The sequence below is a fragment of the Miniopterus natalensis genome, chromosome 3 (genome assembly GCF_054644295.1).
Source record: "Miniopterus natalensis isolate mMinNat1 chromosome 3, mMinNat1.hap1, whole genome shotgun sequence".
Classification (NCBI taxonomy): Eukaryota; Metazoa; Chordata; class Mammalia; order Chiroptera; family Miniopteridae; genus Miniopterus; species Miniopterus natalensis.
This window is the reverse complement of record NC_142083.1, coordinates 66,793,629-66,814,195: the sequence shown is the minus strand read 5'-3', so window position 1 is coordinate 66,814,195 and position 20,567 is coordinate 66,793,629. Positions and strand designations below refer to the sequence as shown.

The 20,567-nt window shown below is 38.6% G+C and overlaps 1 protein-coding gene across 4 annotated transcripts in view; it reads right to left on the bottom strand.

Moving 5' to 3' along the window:
* PRR16 (proline rich 16) overlaps nt 1-20,567 on the bottom strand; it is a 227,204-nt gene that overhangs the window by 73,925 nt on the left and 132,712 nt on the right. For 2 of the 4 annotated variants that reach the window (XM_087815508.1, XM_087815509.1), the window contains exon 2: nt 1,152-5,530. In XM_087815508.1, coding sequence (XP_087671634.1) covers nt 4,814-5,530 — 717 coding nt within the window. In that variant the 3' untranslated portion in view covers nt 1,152-4,813. Of the gene's footprint in view, nt 1-1,151; nt 5,531-20,567 lie in introns of those variants that run through there. The other 2 variants (XR_015714261.1, XM_087815507.1) reach the window with 2 other exon arrangements.

Genomic DNA, 20,567 nt, shown 5'->3' with positions numbered 1-20,567 from the left:
ACTCTAGAAGGTATAAATTATAAGCAATATGTCCTCCTTATTTTACCTTGGCCTTCAACCAATTCTATACCCTTTGTTGATTTGCCTACATTTTAAAGCGAGGTTTACTTTCAAATCTTCTTTATGTTCCATTCTAGCTTTTCCCCAAAAGACCAGAATGATAAATCCAAGAGCTCCCAACGAAATGACAGCCTACATAATTGCAGTTCCACCAAGACACGGCTAACTGCGGTTTTATGTTCAACACTGCTGTATGCCCTCGCGGTGGCATCACATCTGTCATTCTTTCAGAATCATGTTAACTTGAACGATTCTAAAACTCCAAAATATTTAGTCTAAAATTCAAATACAGTGTCAAATTGACCCAGAAAACATCATGATTTTCTGATCGTGCCTATTAATGGTCAGAGCCTGTGCACGTTACCTAATTATGTGATATGAATTTTGTTGCTCATTAATCACCCCCTCACTTAGAAATCAGCAATATGTACTAAAGTATATTATGATGCAACCTTTTGCTACAAATTTGAGAGCATATTATAGCAAGATGTACTAATAACAGAGTCGGGTGAAAGAAACTGAAACAGGACAATTACAAGATTTGACATTGCATTTTTTGCATATATCCCCTGGAAAACAATCTGGTCAAAGCAGTGATTCATGACTTGATTACACCATTCCTGCTGCAATTACATGTGGAGCTACTCAGGCTTTTCTTCACGGAGGATCCACAAAGAGCTATAATTAGAGCCTGTAGATAAAAGGTCTTGCATAGTTTCAGACTGTGTGTAGCTGCCGCTCTTGGTTATGCTAAAAGCAATTCAACTACTGATCTCTCAAAAACACACACAAAGCCATGTAATACAGTGCCTTATTCCTTTATCCATTAAATAATTAGATGCAGGCATAATTCAAACACAAGTTTTTTATGTTAATGAAACCACTTCAGTTAATAGCAGGCCCATTTTTTTCTAGAATATTATTAAACTAATGAGGGGAGGTATGAATATAATAATATCAAATGAGAAAAAGGGGAAATTTTTCTTTTTGTCTATTTTTGAGCAGATATTTTATATTTAACTTAAGCATGATCTAAAAATGTCAGTTTTATTTCCTTTTTTAAACTGCTATAACTACTGGGAGATTAAGGACAACTTTGGTCAATTTTTATTTTCTTTTTGCTTTTCATCAAGAGGAATACAACAATCTCTCATCACAAAAGTGGGACAATCTTTGTTTAAATTAACAAGACAAAATATTTCCTATTCCAATTTAATTAATGAATACTACATTTTAAAAAGTATATGTTCTGCCTTTCATTAAGAATGGATGTTGTCATAAACAGTATTACCATTTTACATTTTTAAAAAAATATATCTTTATTGATCTCAGAGAGAGGAATGGAGAGGGAGAGGGAGAGAGGGAGAGAGAAACATCAATGATGAGAGAGTCATCATTGCTCGGCTGCCTCCTGCTCGCCCCCTACTGGGATCGAGCCCGCAATCCAGGCATGTGCCCTGACTGGAATCGAACCGCAATCTCCTGGATCCTAGGTCGATGCTCAACAGCTGAGCCACGCCAGCCTGGCTACCATTTTTCATTTTGTAGAAACATTACTTTCAAAGAAGTATGGAGGCTAGCTCTGTGTATACTACTTTATATGTGATTGAAAGTGTCAAATGCATATTGTGAAAAAACAAAAAAAACCCCAGAAACCTTCCCTTAATGATTTGAGGAAAGCATTTCTACTTTGGCATCTTCAAGAACAGGAAATATGTACCATGTGTTATGATAATTTAATGGATGATTCATAGAGCTTGCAGTTCAGAATTTAAATTTTGAAAGCAATGTTGGCTGATAATAAAAATGGCAGTCACTAACAACACTTTAATCACAAGATTCCAGACAAATATTATGATGCTCTGTGTTAATTGCTTTCTATTTTTACAAATACACACACACACACACACACACACACATTAAGACATAACTAAATTTCAGTGAATGTTACCAAATCATCAGTTGGGGCAAGAACAAACAAATGAAAAACCCTTATTGGCCCAATATATTCCATGCACTTATGGGAAAAAAGTAACATAAAGTCAAAAGAAAGTCCCAACACTGCCATAATCTAATACGTAATCCTGATTATATAATTAACTATAATAAGAGAAGAAGGTTAATAACTATAACTTTTTTTAGGTTGGGATTTAACTCTTAGCTTCTTAGGCCAATAGTGACTTATAAATGTGTTCAATAAAAACAGGTATTATAGTTTGGGCACAGGCCACTAATCATATTTAAAAACATGGTCTTTCATTGGATAGCTCTGAAAACACTCTGAGGCAGAGAGATGGATTTAAACCTCAGAGGTCATGTTTATGCATTTGGCTCAGTATCCACATTCAAACAGCTTCAATTATTCAACTTATTCAACTTGCTTTATTGCAAATAAGTTATCCACTCTGTGGATGATTTGTGGCTGCTCTACTTTGAGACCCATATTGGTTCCCAGATATTGACAGGGGGTCAATATCTTAAGTTATATGGTAATTATTGGGTCACAGTAACAGGCTATGGCAGAAAGATGAGCTGAAGGGATAAAACTGCATGTCTTCTAAGGTTGTTTGTAATACCAAAAGATCTAATAACACTGGATGAACATTTGAAAGCAAGTAATTATTTAAATCTAGAAAGATAATGAAAGCCTGGGTTTATTTATATCAAACTAAACAGATGGATTAAAAAATTAAAAGCATGCTATTTTGGTATTCAATAAATCAATTATTTATTTACCTCACTCATATTTATTAAACATGCTGATCATACAATTAATAATTTTTTTTTCTTTTTTTTTTAATCTTCACCTGAGGATATTTTTTTCCATTGCTTTTCAGAGAGAGTAGAAGGGAGAGAGAGACAAACATCGATGTGAGAGAGATTCATCGATTGGTTGCCTCCCACACCCCCCAGGCCAGGGCCTGAGATGGGCCCTGCAACCAAGATAAGTGCCCTTGACCGGAATCCAACCCGAGACACTTCAGTCTGTGGGCAGACGCTCTAACTGCTGAGCCAAACTGGCTAGGGCACAATTAATAAATTTTGATGATGGTCTTTCTTGACTATTGATCTCATGTTTTCTAACTTTCTGAAAAATTAGATATATTTTGCTTACATTACCTTCATGTCCAACAAACACAGAACAAAAATCATTGAGTAAATTTTTAACATGATGTCCTCTTTGTTTTTACTCATTTGTTCCTTTAAAAACTGAAGCCTATTCTCTTTCTGTCATCCTGCCTAAAATATACTGTCATCTTTTAACAGTAAGTGATTTAAAAGTAGTATTCCAAATTACCATGATATAGCTTGAAAAAGGCAACAAAGAAATATGACTGAATACTACCTCTCTGTAGCAACAAAAATTAAAGTTTAAAGATCAAAAGCCAAATAGTTAAAAATTTACAGAACTCTTTGTTAAGTTGTACAATAAACAAATTTTCACCAAAGATGACTCCCTCTACTCTTGTCACTTAATGGACAAATATTGTCCAGGTATGCACCTGTCATTGTGATCTTAGGGGAGAAACACTCATTTCTAGTTCCAGGGCAAAATATCCAATAAGTCCAAATCATGGTAGTTGGGAAATAAACTTGGTCCTTGGGAGAGTAAGCGACCTGAGCTGGCAAATTATACTGAAAAAAAGAATCTTCATTGGCTGTTACAAGGAAAGGATTTCCTCTCTTCCTTCTATAGAAGAACAAAGACTCCTGCATATTTCAAATCTTTGGGGAATCAGCTTAAGGCTAATGCTAAAAATATCCTGTTCCAGAAGCATCTTTATTTTCCCTCTGACTCTCCTATAAAGGGGTTCCCTTGGCAGGCAGAGGGCTTGCAGGTGCAGGAGGCAGGCCATCCCACCGCTGCCAGGCGGGGGATCACGGTGTGTCCTGGAGGGATGCTGAGGTGAGGAGGGTCCAAGGGGTTGGCAGTGTAGGAGGCATTCAACAGACGGTCCTTGAGGTGCCGAAATACATCATATGAAAAAGTGTAAAGTTCTATTTATGTCCTGATGATTATGATAGTTAACTTAGAAAAATCTCATATACATTCACGGTGATCTTCCCCAAACTCTGTCGGCGTTACAACCCCCTTCGATGAATATTAACACGGCATTGAATGCAGCACAGCTTCATTTTTATTCTAAGGAACATTTGGTTTTGCCATTTTCAACTGCCTATTGATATGTGGTATTTCCACACACCAAAATCTTTCATTATCCATATAACTAAACATATAATTATAATTGTATAGAAAATAAACTTTTAGGTATTGTCCTCAGCATTCAGTAATGCAAAACTAGCGACAAACATCTTTAGAAAAAATAATAAAATGGTCCTTCAGTATTAAAATGTCTTATTAAAAAGCATTAGGTCAAAGTTAATAGTATGATATGTTATTAATATATAGACCAGTTAGGCACAAATAAAATGAACCCAACCCCACCTCTTAGAGTAAATCAAACGATTTGAAAGTGCAGGTCCCTGTCACAGGTCAACTGAAAAAAAACCACCCACTATATTCAGCTTTTTCATTATTCTGTGGTTTTCGATGATGCCGCTTTTTAAACAGTGTATACCCAGGATATAAACAATGCACTGCTTACTTACCAGGTGATTTTTATGCCACTTGGCTGAATGCAGGATTAATATATTTGGGCTTTTTATTGCTCGAGTAGAAAGTGCTCATTACTGATTACGTTTATAATATAAAAACGAGAAGGAAACAGAAAGTGTTTTTAAATGGCATACATCACACTGTGGTAGTGGTTGATTTCCTCAAGATCGTCTTCTGTGGTTTTGGCGCAGTGGGAGGAGGCACAGTTGCAGGTCTGAGGGGGGGGAAGCTGGTGCTGTGGCTGATCCCCAGCCCCCCGTTTTCGAGGGGAGACGGAGGGCGGTGCGGGGGCCGGGGCGGGGCGGGCTCGCCGTGCGGGTGCGCCTCCCGGCGCCGTCGGTTGTAGCGCGTCTCACAGTCGGGGCAGTAGCCATGGTACTGCACCTTCTCGCTGAACCGCACCCGCTCCCGGGGCCCCGCCTGGGGACACCTGTCCGCGCCGGGCCCGTGCGTCAGCGGCGCGGGCGCCTTGTCCGCCAGGCCGCCGGGCGCGCAGCAGGCGTCTCCGTTGGGGATTTTGCTGGGCGCTCCCGGGAAGCCTCCGTTGCGCAGGAGGGTGCCATTGGTCTTCGCAGGGTGGCCGGCCGGCGCCGCCCTCGGGGGGTCCTCACGCTTGACGGGGGTCAGCCGTGGAGGCGGCGGCGGGGGGTTCGGCTTTCTCAGGACCGTGAGGACAGCGGGCGGGTGCGCTGCGGGCTGGAGGGGAGGCGCGCCGGCCTGCACTTTGAGCTTCTCCAGGCTGGAGGCCGTCGTGCCGCTGGAGCTGCTGTTCAGGGTGTCCGTTTTGGAGCTGTCGGTCATCTCATCTTCCAGCTGGAGGTCAGAGGTCAGGGTATCAATCTGGTCAACCACCTGGTGGGAAGGACAAGGTAACTGCGTTGAAAAGTGACCCAGAGCAAGGCACACTAGAAACAACGCCTTCCTGGGTAGGTGGGATCCGCCATGGGAGACCTGGGACGTGACCTGTGTACTCCTCTGCCCATAATGTTGTCACCCACCGAATTTACACAGCAGCCGCCGCAAGGCTGCCAACCGTCCGACGACACGATTTCACATGCCTGGCATATAACACGCTATTTATGCACAGGCTCCATTCCCAACTCGGCTATGCCCACCAAAGATAAACTCCTGATGCAGAAACGGAACTGATTTTTTAAAGACCAGAGGAGGGGGGCTTTGCTTAGCACGCAGAAAGCTACAGACGAACATTAATCTCGAGCTAAAAATGTGAAAACGCCAGACAGTTTCCAAGATGATAACTTTTCTGGGCCACCAGAGAACTGAGATCGCGAAATAACCACAGGGACGGAACTGCGATGAGTCTCAGGCCCTCTCAGGACAGCCAGGACGACACGTCGACTGTTTCACATTTGGCAAAGCACAGGAAAAGAGGCAGCCTCCATCGAAGTGAGCAAAAAACCAGCTAACGCTAGAATGAATAATTCAAGGCAGCGCGTGTGCTGTCACGGCAATCTAGGATTCCTCGGAGCCCAGGCAAAGTCGTCTGTCCTCACTCATGTCTCTCTTCCAGGTGCCTCTCACCTGCGAGTGTGAGAGCAGGGAAGGCACAGGAGAGCCCCTCTTAGGCAAACAGGCACAAAACCCCACCCACTTTCCAGACCCTTTTCTTTTACAAAAGAGAAGCTTTAAGAGCTCTGAGAATGGCGCACACACACACACACCCACACACACACCCACACACACACACACCCCCCCCCAACCTCTGAGTCACAGGCAAAGATCTCCTTCCTCTGGGACAGGGTAGAAGCAAACGCTGACTGGCCTTGGGGAAGGGGGCAGAAAGTCCTCATGGACCCGGGAACCTTTACCACAGACGCCTGCTATCACGCGGGGAGGGACCCAAGTCACAACCACCACTCAAAACCTGCCACAGACACTGGAAGAGGCAGGGAATCAAGTGAAGGTCAGCAGAGCTATCAGACCAAGATGAAGGTACCTACCCCAAGTGAAGGAGAATAATTTTGAAAACAGGAAATTTGGGTGGAAGCATGTTAGACAGTTTTAAGGAAAGATTTTCCAAGAGCATTTGAGAGTCATGGAGTGAAAGCTGCTCATTAAAGGAATCTGGGGCCTGGCCAGCCTGGCTCAGCGGTTGAGCATCAACCTAGGATCCAGGCGATCTCAGTTCGATTCCCAATAAGGGCACATGCCCTCGTTGCGGGCTCGATCCCCAGTGGGGGGCGTGCAGGAGGCAGCCAATCAGTGACTCTCTCATCATTGATGTTCCTCTCTCTCTCTTTCCCTCACCTCATTCTGAAATCAATAGATATGTGTTTTAAAAAAAGGAATCTGGCATCTCCTATAACAGGCTTGCCTTGGGGTCTCTGTTCCGTTCAGTCACTGTGGGGGCAGCTTGTGGGAGGGTGAGAAAGAGGGTGAGCTGGGCTCAAATGTGGGTTTCGAAGGTGGGTTTCAGAGGATGCAGCTGGGCCCTCAGTCACTCACACGCCTCACAGCCAGAGGTCTTGGAGGCCACTCTCGTCACTGCACTATTATGCATATATGAAAACAGAAAACTTGTGACTTACATGAAAAATAATTTACTTTTTATGGAGATGGTCCCTTCAATCCATATGCTTTCATTTGTAGCTCTTTTTCTCCCTCTACTCAGGCCTAAGTTTGTTCAACTGTGAAGTTGGCTCTTTGACACATGGTGGCAGGATTGGGCTCCAAATGAAAATATCACAACCAACTAGAAATTAGGGAGAATATATAGATTTCAGTTCTTCCTCATGACTGGTTCAGGCCCATACCACCTGAGCTCAGCCTTCTATTTTTAACTCTTAAATATATCTTAGATCCATTCACTTGTATTTTCATTTATTTGATCCTAGTCTGAGCCACCATTACTTACCATACGGGCCACCCAGACTCACCTTGCTTTCCCTTTCATTTCTCTAGTCTCAGTGATCTTTTAAAAATAGAAACCTGCTCTTGTCAGCTCCCTGCTTAGAACCTTTCAATGCCTGTTCACTTCTCCGGTGATACAGATCAATTCTTAACATAGTCTCCAAGTTCCTGTATAGTCTCACTGAGCGCTGTGCTGTAAGTGTTTAACAGCTGGTCCTTAGGAGTGCGAGGGGATCCCGATTTGAACAGTTTGCCGGTTCTCACTGTGTAAAGCCGAGAAACTCCACCATGGTCAATGTCAAGTCGGTAAACGCAACATCACTGAATGTGAGGATGGAAAGAAATGCTCAGCAGCACATAATTATAAAGTGTTTCCTCCATGCCAACAGAATAAGCTCAGGAGTAAAAATAATAGTAAAAAGTAGTGAAATAATTATAAATGATTAAGAATAATTAGAAAAATCCTTATTTTTAATGTAACTTATTTAATATAAGTTTACATACACACTTATGTTTTCAATAATGGTCATTTAATAGCTGGCTCACAAATTTCTAAAAATATAACAATCGGATCTATATAGCCCATATAAGCCAGTAGCATCACTGTCTTTCTTTTCTAAATAAATCTATATCCTTAACTCTGATAATTTTCTCTTTTCCTTTCTGTTCTCTAACCCCTCTGGGTCTTCTTTTAGACCCTCATAATTGCCCGTCTGCTTCCTGCCACAGGATATTTTCACATACTAATTTTTCTTCTTGAAATGCTCTGACCTCTCCACTTTGTTTTATAAAGTCCTACTCATCTTTAGAATCTTAGTTCAGTAATCACTCATGAAGTAAACCTTCCCCATCCTACAGAAATTTCCCTTAGACGTCAAGTTAATTGATCAAATATTCACAAGGAATCATATTTCTTTCATTCTAAGCATTCACTTATTTTTTATTGTAGGTTTAGTAGCAGTGTATTAGAATAATGTTTCCTCTCTAGACTATAATCTCTGTGAGATCAGAGGCCATGTTTGTTTTTACTATTGTATCCCAAAGGCCTAATGTAATGAATGACACTCAAAAGGATTTCAACAAATACTTGCTAAGTAAATGCACTGAGCGTTATTTTTTAAATTCAAGTGTGAGCAAAACAAATTATTTCCTATTTGATTTTTGAAGGCGTTGTTACTTTAAAAAGTCATGCAAGCTCAGTTAGTCCAGAATAAAAAAAAGAAAAAAATGATTTAGCCATAGATGATTCACAGAGTTGGGGGCACATTCTCTAGCTCTAGGATAGGTAGAATAGAAATTAAAGTGGGAGGACACTTAAAGAATGCGAGAGACAGAGGGACAGTCTTGGCTCATGGGTGCTATGTACTACTTAATTTAGAAAGGTTATCTACCCTAGGTCTTTTATCATATTAAATGTCTGCAGCAAAGGAGAGAAACCTGGTCTACAGTGAGAGAACTGAAGCTGATGTTCAGAGATGAGTAACTACTGCATGGGTCCCTGATGGTCTGATAGTTGCTGGATGGCTTGAGTCTCAACACTGTTATTTCCTGAGTGCCTACAAAAACGCCAACAGAATAAAAAACAAAACCAAACAAAGTACTACCCTCATGGAGCAAGAAATCTAGTCAAAGAGGCTGACATGCATTAAGTAGGTACTCAGTCAAATAACTGTAAAAGTGCAACTGGCCCAAGTGCTCTGAATGAAAAATAGCAGGTATTACAGGAGGAGCATAAAGAGGTCCCATCAGACAAAGCATTTGGCGAAGCATGAGCTGCAGTTAACTGGCAAAGAGAAGTGATCTTAGCAGTGCGCTCAGGGAAGAGCCTGGTAATGGCCCTTTAAAGAAGACTCCTGGCTGGAGAGTACGGGGAGAGCCAGGCTGGAGGGTCAGGCGGCAGCTAGGCTATGAGAGTCCTCGTAGCTTTGTGATAAAGTACCAAATATTTTTAAAAGGAATTCCAGAAGTGAGAGAAGCAATATTCACAGAGATTAGGAAGTGATATTTTTCAAAATTGAAGCATCATCTAATTAAAGAAGGAACAGAGTTTCAAACACAAATATATAAACAAGCCCACACCCAGACATAGCATAGTGAGCATATAAAACTGAAGAGAATGATAAAAGTTTTACAACAATAAAAAAGGAACACTAAATATTTACACAGTAACAAAAATTAGGCTGACAGGAGATTTTCACACAAGCAATAGAAGGCTGAAGAAAATTTAGAAATGTGTTTCATGCTGAAAAAAAAAGTAATTGCAGTCGCAGTTGCAATATAGTTTAACTCTTCTGTAACAGCGAGAGTGAACCAGACACTAGACATTGCCACGCAGTAAAGACAAAGAGAGGACACTTCTTATAGCTCGGTCTTGAGGGTGCTGATAAACCACAAATCAGAAAAATGTACAAAGCCAGAAGAAAGAACTGGAATACAAGAACCACAGGTGGATGAATGAAGAAATTGTTAAATAAGTAAATCAAAATATACACTGATTAGAAAACAGTAATGTACTAATGACTTTGAAAGAGGGTTAGAAAAGTATGAAAGTACAATACTAGGAATGTAGCCTGTGTGACTAGAGAACAGGCAGAGTGAGAGCATTTTTGCAGTGTGTAAGGAATCAGTATCTACCTGGTAGTGATTAACTTTAGATGTTATGTATATAAAAGATTTTAGGACAGCTACAAAAATAACAGACAAACTTATAAAGTCTAAAATGATATATGGATCAAAGAGTGAGTAAAAAAAATTGGCAAATCTAAAAAAGACAGATAATAGGACCCCCACCGCTCCCTGGAAAAAGGATAGTAAGTAGGAAAAAACTGCACAAGATAGTAGAAACAATAACTTCAAATACATTAGTAATCATAAGAATAGATTAAAACAGTTTACTCAAAAAGAGACAGAAAAATTGAATTTAAAGTGACAGAAATCAGATATAGCAAACAAGTAACCAAATGAAATCTGATACAGCTATATTAATAATAAAATCTCAAATTTTTCTTAACCCCAATAGTTTTGTAGCAATATTGACTTAGGAGGAAAAAAAACAATGAAACAAAATCAAGAGTTCATGCATACACACACACACACACACACACACACACACACGGTTATAAAGAAGTAATTTCCCTAAGGTGAACACCAAATTTCCTTTAACCATGAAAATATGCTCAATCTACTAGTAATCAAGGGGCTGCAAGCTGAAGAAAAGTGAGATAACATTTCATATTCAATAAAAACACATCTGCTAATTCCAGCTGTTGGTGCTGATATGGACAAATGGGAACTCTGAACATCACCAGGGCAAATGGAAGCTCCGTCGTTGAGAAATTTTTGACAATGTCTGATAATTTGGATAAGGTACATACCCGATGGTATAGGTCTGCTAGGAACAAAGCCCAGGTTACTCTAAAGAAACTCTACCAGATGCGCAAGCATCGAGGAAGCACAGGTATTTCTTGCAGGGGTTTGTTTTGCCATAACAAAGAATTGGAAACAACCTAAAACTCTATTAGTACATGGTTGAGGTAGTAAATATAAAGTAGTTTTAATGAAGTAACTTGAGCTCTATGTATCAGCAGGGATAAATCTCAAAAGCCTACTGCTGAATAAAAAAGTTAAAAATATATATATTCAGCATGTATATTGTTCATATATAGAGGCATAGCTAGTTTAGTTTATACAACGTGAACATAAAACACATCAACTTTAGGCAAAGGAATTCCATTCAAAATGGAATGGATGTTGGGAAGTAGCTATATAGCTGAAATATTTTATTTCTTTTAAAACTAGACATAAAATAATTAAAGTGTTAAGTCTGGATTCTATTTGTTGCATTAATTAATTAATTTTTGTCATGTGTGAAATATTTTATAATTTGATTATAAAACAAATGTTTAACAGGAGTTAAAGTTAGAAAGGAAGAATAGAAGTGAATCTTACAGCTGCCATGTGGAGAACATATTGCAGGCTGCTGCAGTTTATTTACTCAAGTTAGACCGTGATTGCAGCCAAGTGAGAGATGAATAAATTAACCAGACAAGGAAGATACTATACGCTTATTACACTTCTATGTTTTGCTTAAATTACTTCAAAGTATTAAATTGCAACAAAAGGAATCGTAACCACAGGAATGATGGAATTAAAGTGAAAACAAAATGAAAGGAAGTCGGGCCTGAGGGGCAGATTGTCTGCAGGTACTTGGAGGGGAGGGGACAGCATGGCATCAGTCATATATCGGAAAAGCTGTATATAACACATTCGTGATATAAAGAAGAGAAGTCTTGCAGGGAGGGCGAGGAGAACAGCGTGCAGAGTAGAGTCCATCTGACTCTGGGATTCAGGTGTGGAAACACTCTTGCGCTTGCTCCTTACATGTTCCTTACATCGTTTCACTCCCCTTGTACCACCAGGATGCTAGTTATTCACAGTTACTTTCAACCGATGGGCAAAAGCGAAAAAGACTAACTTCATTTTCCATAAGACGAGTCAAATAATATGGTTTAAAGTTTGGAAAAAAAAAGTGTTTGAGCACACTCTTTAGATAGCGGACTATCTGGAAAACAAAGACAAATAGTTAAAAGGGATTTCTCTTGAGAACAGGCCTTGTTATAGGACAGAGGTGATAAAGAAGATGAATTTTACTTATACATCCATACGCGGGACCTGGTTTGGAGATCAGGATGCATGTGCACGTATTCGCCTGATAACAGTTAAAATCACACTCAAGAAAATCAAAGAAAAGAATGAACTAGACACTGTTCTTCGCCATGGGAACTAACAATTACCGTACACTGTGAAGCGCATAGTGCTAAATCTCAAAAGCAGGGATAAATCTTCTGGCAAGGACAGAAGAGCAGAAAAAGGGGAGAGTTCCTCTTTCCAAGGAGGTCAGCTGGTGGCATCGGAGAGATAGCTTCAAACCAAGTGATCCCTGACAGGTGTCTCGAACGATCAAATAAAATTTGAAGGAGAATGTATTTCCTGGAAGAAGCCATAGCATGTGCAGTGGCATTGGAGCATGAAGTATATTTTTTTAAGTGTTGGTAAAGAATAAGGGGGTATGGGAATGAGAGAGAAGTAGGAAAAGGCAAATAAAGGCCAGATTGGGGGGGGCTATAAGCCATGTTAAGATGTTTAGACTCCTTCAACTACAATTTTAAAGGTAAGTCCCCAAAAGTTTCAAATCGTTGACACCATCAAGAGAACGCAGGCTGTCACACATGTCTCAGTAGGTTCATTTCTTTTTAAGTCTAAGTATTTTATAGCCATAGCATGGATAGTATATAGGTAGCCCAGGCCTAAGTATAAAATTCAACCGCAGATATGATTTGTCAAAATGTAATTGGACCCCAGCAGCCTTGGAAAATTACACAAGTTTCAACAGTTTACATTACTGGAAACACTAACTGATCCACACATTTTAACTCTACAATTTGCAAAACTGAGATGTTGAATTTTTTAAAACTCATAACACAAAAGGACCTGGGTTCATTTAATGTTTCCTCCTAGTCCTGTAAGCATTTTTTAGTTGCTCTAGAAGGAAGTGAAAATTCCTCAAATTATTACGTGCAGTTTCTAACTGCCACGTACCCAAATGCTTATTGTTTAGAACTAAGAAACAAAGCAATTAAGGACTAAGGGAGAAAGTGCTATTAAAGCACCGTTTAGCTTCATACAGTTAAAATGTACTGCACGAAATGATCGCTTCATCCAAGTCCCACACTGACTCGCCTATCAGTTTCAGTGAGCAAGCTATTTACCACTTTTCTTTCCCCTATGACAAGCACTACCCACAGGTTATAATGGCTGAAATCTCCTAGCTCACTTTAATTTCTGTTTTCATAAGGTATCTTGTTATTTTAACAGGGAACATGCTTCTACTGGGGCTGCCTGTAAAGTATGGAAAAGGAAACATCCCTCATCATAATTTGCTTTCACAGCTTAATAGATGCAAAAGGCTCGTCTACTTGCATTTGTGAGTATACACTTCAAAACGATTCCATTATGTTAATGGTCTTCAGGAGAAAGCTGTAACTCATGATAATGGAACTGTAAACTCTGACACAAGCTTAGAGCTCTCAATCTCTGTATCTTTTTGCATTTGTAAAAGTATAAATGAAATAAACCTCAGGTTGGGTATTATATTCCTTATTGATGTTAAACTAGCTCAATAAAAATATTGTAAAAGCATCATGAGTCAGAATTTAAGAACAAAACTCCTTTCTACCCAGTTCACTCTTTCTTCCATTTAATCCATTCTCTGCATTGCAGTCAGACAGGGCCTTCTTTAAATATGTATGTATTTTATATATAATATATAATATAATATAACCTTAAGTGGTATCCCAGTGCTCTCAAGATTAAGACCAAGTACTTGATAAGGTCACACTGCTCCTAGGCTCTGGGTCCTGCTGGCCACACTAGCTGGCTTGCTCTGTGGTACTTGGACCTATCATTTACCATTCCGTGCATGTGGATAAACTTTTGAGGTCACGAATTTGTGCTAGAAATAAACTATGTCCATGGAATTTCTGATCCCTCTCTGTTTTTCAATATATACTTATACACACATATCTTAAAAATATAAGATATTTTCACTAATAGCTGTTGGAGAAAAGACACTGAAATGATCTATTAAAATAAACTTGCAAGATTATAAAGAATTTTATTTATCAATATCTCTAAAGAAATATATAAATATTAAAATGACATTTTACATGTTTTCACTTTGTATATCTCAGATATTAAGCTAAATGTTTTATGTAAAGGAAAGTAGAGGAATGTAAAGGAAGTAGTTTAATGTAAAGGAAGTAGAATTTGGTATATTAGATTATTACTTGTCAAATTATCTTAGAATTTATGAAGAATATGAAATTACCTGCCAAAAAACTTCAGAAATACTCTACTGCTCCTTTCCTTGATATCTCAAGCACATAATTATAATGTAGAAATAAAAGCCTTTATCAAAAATTCAAAATAACATTATGAGAAATATTGATATTGATAATACTGGGATTAGCATGATAATACTGGGATTAGCATGTAGGACATTTGGATGTACTTATAATTTCGACTGTCACTAGCTGTGTGATGGAGAAACTGGGTCTTTCCTTACTGGCATTAGTTTTCTGTTAATTTTTTAAAAAAGAAGAAAGTGCGAGAAACTGTCTGTGGTATCTGCGGTAAGTGCTTGAGTATGAGCAGATATAAAATGTTTGGGGAGGAGAGAGGCGGGAATAATGAATTCTACCAGGGAGAGAGAAATCATGTCTTGGAAACAGGAAATATTTAAAATGGACTTTGAAGGATAAGGTAGAAAATAGTGGAAAAGCATGCCAGGCACAACAAAATGCAAAGTAAAGAAAAGAAGGTTTGAAAAATAAATGGAAATTTCCAGGAGTAGAAAGTCATCCAACAGGCCGACTGTAAGGGGGTGTGTGTGTGTGTGTGCGCGCTCACATGCACACTCAGGAGCATGCTTCATAAGCGAAGGGGCAAGCCAGCGAAGGGGGAATGCGTGCAGAGGCAGGGATGGGAAGAGATGCCGGCGAAGAAGTGCTGGATGCCCAGTGGTCTTCAATACCACGGGTCTGGCTGTCACCTGTAACAGTCAAGGTTTAAACAGAAAGTGATGTGAACAATTACGATTTCATAGTGCCCCGAGGACCTGGGAGCCATTGCCATAAAGCAAGTCATTAAAAAATTATTCCTTTCAGAGGAAAGCTGGGGAAAATTATGAAAGATTACGCAAATGGTTAGGTTGTAGTACATTATTTTGCATTAGTAAAAACATTTGAAAATCTCTAAAGCCCACCTTTAACACCTCTTTCCCAGTCTGAAATTACCTAGTCTATCTCAATTGTGATGGGAGTGTGCTCAGTGTGAACACAGGCAGGGACATTATCCTTGGTTTAGCAAATGTATGTAAACATTACGGTATTTTCCTTGGTGCCTGAGCTCTGGCACTGTGCATGGAGTAAGAGGCGCTGCATCTTAAACAATAACACCTTCATGTCTGATTTAATGAACCACAATATATTTGATGAAAGAGAAAGAGGGAATTTAAAAATTTGGAATTCTTTTAGAATTGGCTTCCCAACATCTGTCTTTATTGTCATAGGGCTCCAGAGCTATTTTATATAAATAAATTACAATAATTTGAAAAACAATGAAAAGCTTCACCACAGGCAGCCAACAGCCATTTAAATCTCCTAGAACTTTGAAAATTGATCGTTCCTAGCTCTCATTCTGTTGAAAAATCCCTGAAGGACTGCAACATGATTTTTTCCCCCTTTACAAAAACAGTCTTCATAGCAAAACCTAGTCCCAACGTTTAGTTCTAACAAAATTATTTGCAAAAGTACAACAAATATATATGTTCTGCATATGGCATTAGTAGAAGCAAAATGCAGAATAGTTTTCTAAGACCTTAAAAATGTTAATGTAATGAACATATGAAAACTGTAAAACTTATGCCACTGTGAATTTGCATTACTGACTACTTTTCACATATTAAAATATGAAACATTGCCTTCCCCATATACAATGTCAAATATATATTTTGCTTATAGTCAGGATAAGATTCTTGTATATTTTATACATTATAATGACATTTAAAATTTTGTAATTATGTAGTTAATCTTTGGTAGCTATATAAACTTAATTGTTCATCTTCATAATTATACTCTCAATGGTAAAAAAATATATCTATATATATCTCAAAGCCCTCTAGTGGCCAAAATTGTATACAGTTCTATTGTACTTTACCAAATGCTCTATTTATAATTAATTAAAAAATAATTAGCATATTTGCTACACTGTTAATATAAATTCCAGTTCTTTAAAAATATGAGTTTCTCTTTTCCTGAAGTCTAATTTAAGCATGACTGTGCTATTTAAGTTAATATCATTAAGAAAATATTACTTTTAAAATAAGCCACATAATATGAAATTATAAGATAGTGTGAACAAAATGTTTTGAAATTTCAAAATTTAAATGTGGAGAATTATATATATGGATTTTAGAACACATGGATTTTTTTTATGTGTAAACTAATAATTAGAAAATTATGACTTCCAGGTAATTTGTAATATTTAGCCATTCATACAGTTTTATTTCAGAGGGCTGGTATTAAACATTTACATAGAACTATATGATGGATATTTATAAAGTAATATGGCATTTTCAAAAATACTACAAAGTAAGTTGCTAAATTTAACGAGGGGAAGGTGTATTTCTACATTGAAATAAAGAAAGGAAATATGGTAAATATTAGGAAACATGATTGTCTAAAGGAAACAAGAGGGCCTCATCTTGCCCTTTTTAAAAGACTTCAAGAGAAGCTAGAAAGTCTGATTTTTATGTGAAATTTATAGATTTTTTTTTCAAGCACTGGTGCAATTAAAAAAAAAAAAAGATCATGCAGGTCAAGTCAAATCTGTATGCAGACGTTAGCCATCCCACACAGCCCCTGTGCGACCCCTGGCTTTCCAGATGCACTGTCATCACGAGTACACCAAAGCGTTAGTCTCTTTTCGCACATTAAAAAAAAATATTTGGATAAACCTTTCTCAAAATTAAAACACCCGAATTAGTCTTTCTGAAGAAAATAATTAACAAAGGACACCCTACTTCCTGGAGGAGCATTTTATCTCTTAAAACATTTTTTTTTCAACCTTTTCATGGCCTCATCACATGTAAGAAGATGCGCACATAGAATCACTCTCTCCAGGCCTGTGGTGTGAGCCTGTTATGGCAGATAAGGATTTATTTTTTAAAAAGTAAATCAATTTTCCAACTTCAATATTTATTATTCATAAACAAAAATTATCTCCAGACCACCTCAGAATAAGTAGTAACACTAGGGTGTCAAAGAATGTTTCCAAGGGACTTTCTATTAAAAGCTGTTTTTAAAGAATTATTTAGCAAATAGTGCAAATGTGCTGATAGTCAAAACCATCAGAGTAATAAACCAATTCCCCCCAAAATAATGGATGCACTTTACAACTACATGAATAAATATATCTGAGAGGCAAAAGTTTGTTTAGATAGGATAAAAGTAAAGTTTTAACACTGAAAGGCCATAATATATAATTTCCTAATTAATATTTTATATCTGAGTTCATTTTCCTTACTGTCAAATGTTTGGGCATGAGCTAATTAAAGAACAAAACCTACTTAAGACAGAATGATGGGGACAGACTCTCTAGGAAACTATGACAAAGGAAAAGTTTCTGGGAAAGAACAAAAATGGTAGGAGGTGTGCACTGAAAAAAAAAAATAAATGACTTTTTTTTTTCTTTTTGTTCCCTGTTCAACTTTCAGCAGCATGCATGCATTGCACTGCATTGTATCTACTTATAAAGAGTGAGGTCACAGTGAAAGTTTAGTAATGTAGAATCTCTTCCCTCAGTAGCAAATAAAATAACTAATAGCAAAGACACAATAACAGAAACCAAAAAACAAAGTAGTGAAATTCAGTGTCTTAAATTTGAAATACTGTTAACAAAGAAAGAGATACTATTTTTTTGCAATTTAAAAAAATTTTTTAATTTATTTTTAACTATAGTTGACATACAATATTATATTAGTTTCAGATATACAAGAGTGATTCAACATGTATGTACCTTACAAAGTGATCAAAACACTAAGTCTAGGACCTGTCTGTCACCATGCATAGTTATTATATTATTGACTGTATTCCCTGTGTTGCACATCACATCCCCATGACTTATTTTATAAACTGGAAGTTTGTACTTCTTAATTCCCTTCCCCTTCCCCGCCCATTCCAGACATAGGGTTTTAACTCCACTTAGTACAAATCCTTAAACTGGCCTTCATGCCTTAGAATGGTACCCGTGAAGGAACAAAAGTCCTCACATTTCACAAATAATGCCAAATATGAAAAAATGTGCAGGACTGCTGAAGAGAGGGTGATGCACTAGGTAAAGTAAAGTAAGCAAGGGGCTCAGGGATGGACCCAGCTGCGCCGGGCCATGCTGCCCTGTAGAAATAATGCAACACAGAAAGACATTTCTCCATAAACCCACGGTAAAGCCCTGACCGCAGTAGCAGACTTAGCTGGAACACAACATTCACTGTCCTGCAAAGGGGGAGTGGTAACTCCACGATTCCTCTGCACCCACACCCCTTCCCCGCCTCCCCCAGGCCTTGGAGCTGTCAGGCTATGGCTAGAACCAGAAACAAGGTCGCCTTCACAGGCTTACCCGTGGCAGGAGCATGGGCAGAAAACTCACCCGCACTGTCTGAGGCCCAGGGGCAGTTCTAAGCAGAGCTGTTCAAATTCAGCAGATGAAAAAAATTGGCATAAACACTATTGTGGCACAGGGGGAAAGACAAGAAACAAAGGAACACATAATGCAAGACAGGTGAAGAACTCAGTCTGGAAGAAATGGAAGAAAATTTTCGCTGAGTGCTTTGCGCTACAGAAATATTTAATAAGATACATATACTAGATATAGAATAAAATATGAGAGGAACTGAAGAGCCAAAGAAAAAAAATGAGTTCTAAAATACAATCATTACTAAATTGATGAATAAAATGCAAACAGAAAGACAGAGAATAGACATGATTGAAACTGAATTACTAACATAGAATGAGGACTTGACATAATTAGTGTGACTGTGAAAGGGGAAAACCAGAGATTTCAGGCAGGCATGCCCCTAACATTTTCAGGGTCTGGGGTGAGAGTAAAATGCCATATATTGAAATATTAAATAACGATAATTTCAATCTAATAAACTATTTAAAATGTTTACATTTTCTATCCTGCCTTTAAAAGTATACTCTGTTAAAGAGACCTGAAAGGCCAGGTTTAAATTCAGAATTTTTGGACAACTTGACATTCCATGTCAGAGCCTGGCAGTGAAGAAGGACATTCTCTAGACCCCCAAGCCCTGACCACAGCCCACCACCCCACTTTTCCCACCCCAGTCTTTCTTACACCCTGCGGGGCCTCACATGCACATATGCAGGTTCCCCAGCACATCCTTCCAAGTTCTGTGGACAGTCTGCACACAGTCAACCTTTGGCTAATCCATGGGTCTAGTGGTTTGGTCAGTCCTCAGAAGGAAAGATCACAACAAGAAGCTACTACAGGTCCTTGATGTGTGTTTGGAGCTGATGGTGGGGAATTCCAGGGTCTCGGGCACTGTAGTATGATCTACATGGGAAATACAGACTCCTCTGGACATGGCTGCTTTGCCCACATAGTGGCTAGTGCAGGGCAGGCTGGAGTGCTCTACAGCAGTTTCCAAGGCAATGGTCTCTTGCTTAGGCCTAAAGGCAGTATTGATTGAAAACATTAGAGAGGAAATAATAGATATGGAGGAAATACCATGTTGATATACATCACAGGAAATATTGTTTTTCCTAGTACATAGGCGCCATTAGTATGCAACAGAAAACATAATGTATTTAAAAGGCTAATTTCTCTGAAAGGAGAAAACTACTGAATTTTGCTGTTTAACCTTCATAGTAGACTCGAGTAAAATCCGTTGGTGAACAACTGCCACTAAGAAATACCCAGCATTTCAAGAATAGGCTTCCATGCAGCAGGTGCAAATTAAATTCAAGGGAGAAAGATCAGGCTGGTATCAGACTTTCCCAGAGCAACCTCAAAAGGCAGAAGATGGAACAGTAATGTACACACAGTTCTGAAGGACAGAAGACTGACTCAAGGATGTCATTCCCAGACAAGTTGCTGTGCAAGTATGAAGACAACAGACATAACAATCTCCAATTTAAAATACTCCCAAAAGATAGGAAATACCAAAATTACCAACCCAAAATATAACAGGAAGAGCTGTGGTGAAAAAATGTGATCAATATTCAATGGCCAAATTGAATATTTCTCCTACACATTCTGAAGGAGTAAATATATAGCAGGGATTTTAAAAATTATTCTTTGAGCACAGAGACAAGGGACAGAACATTTCAAGCCTCTAAGAACACACAGACCACAGGATCTCTTGAATACTTCACTGAAA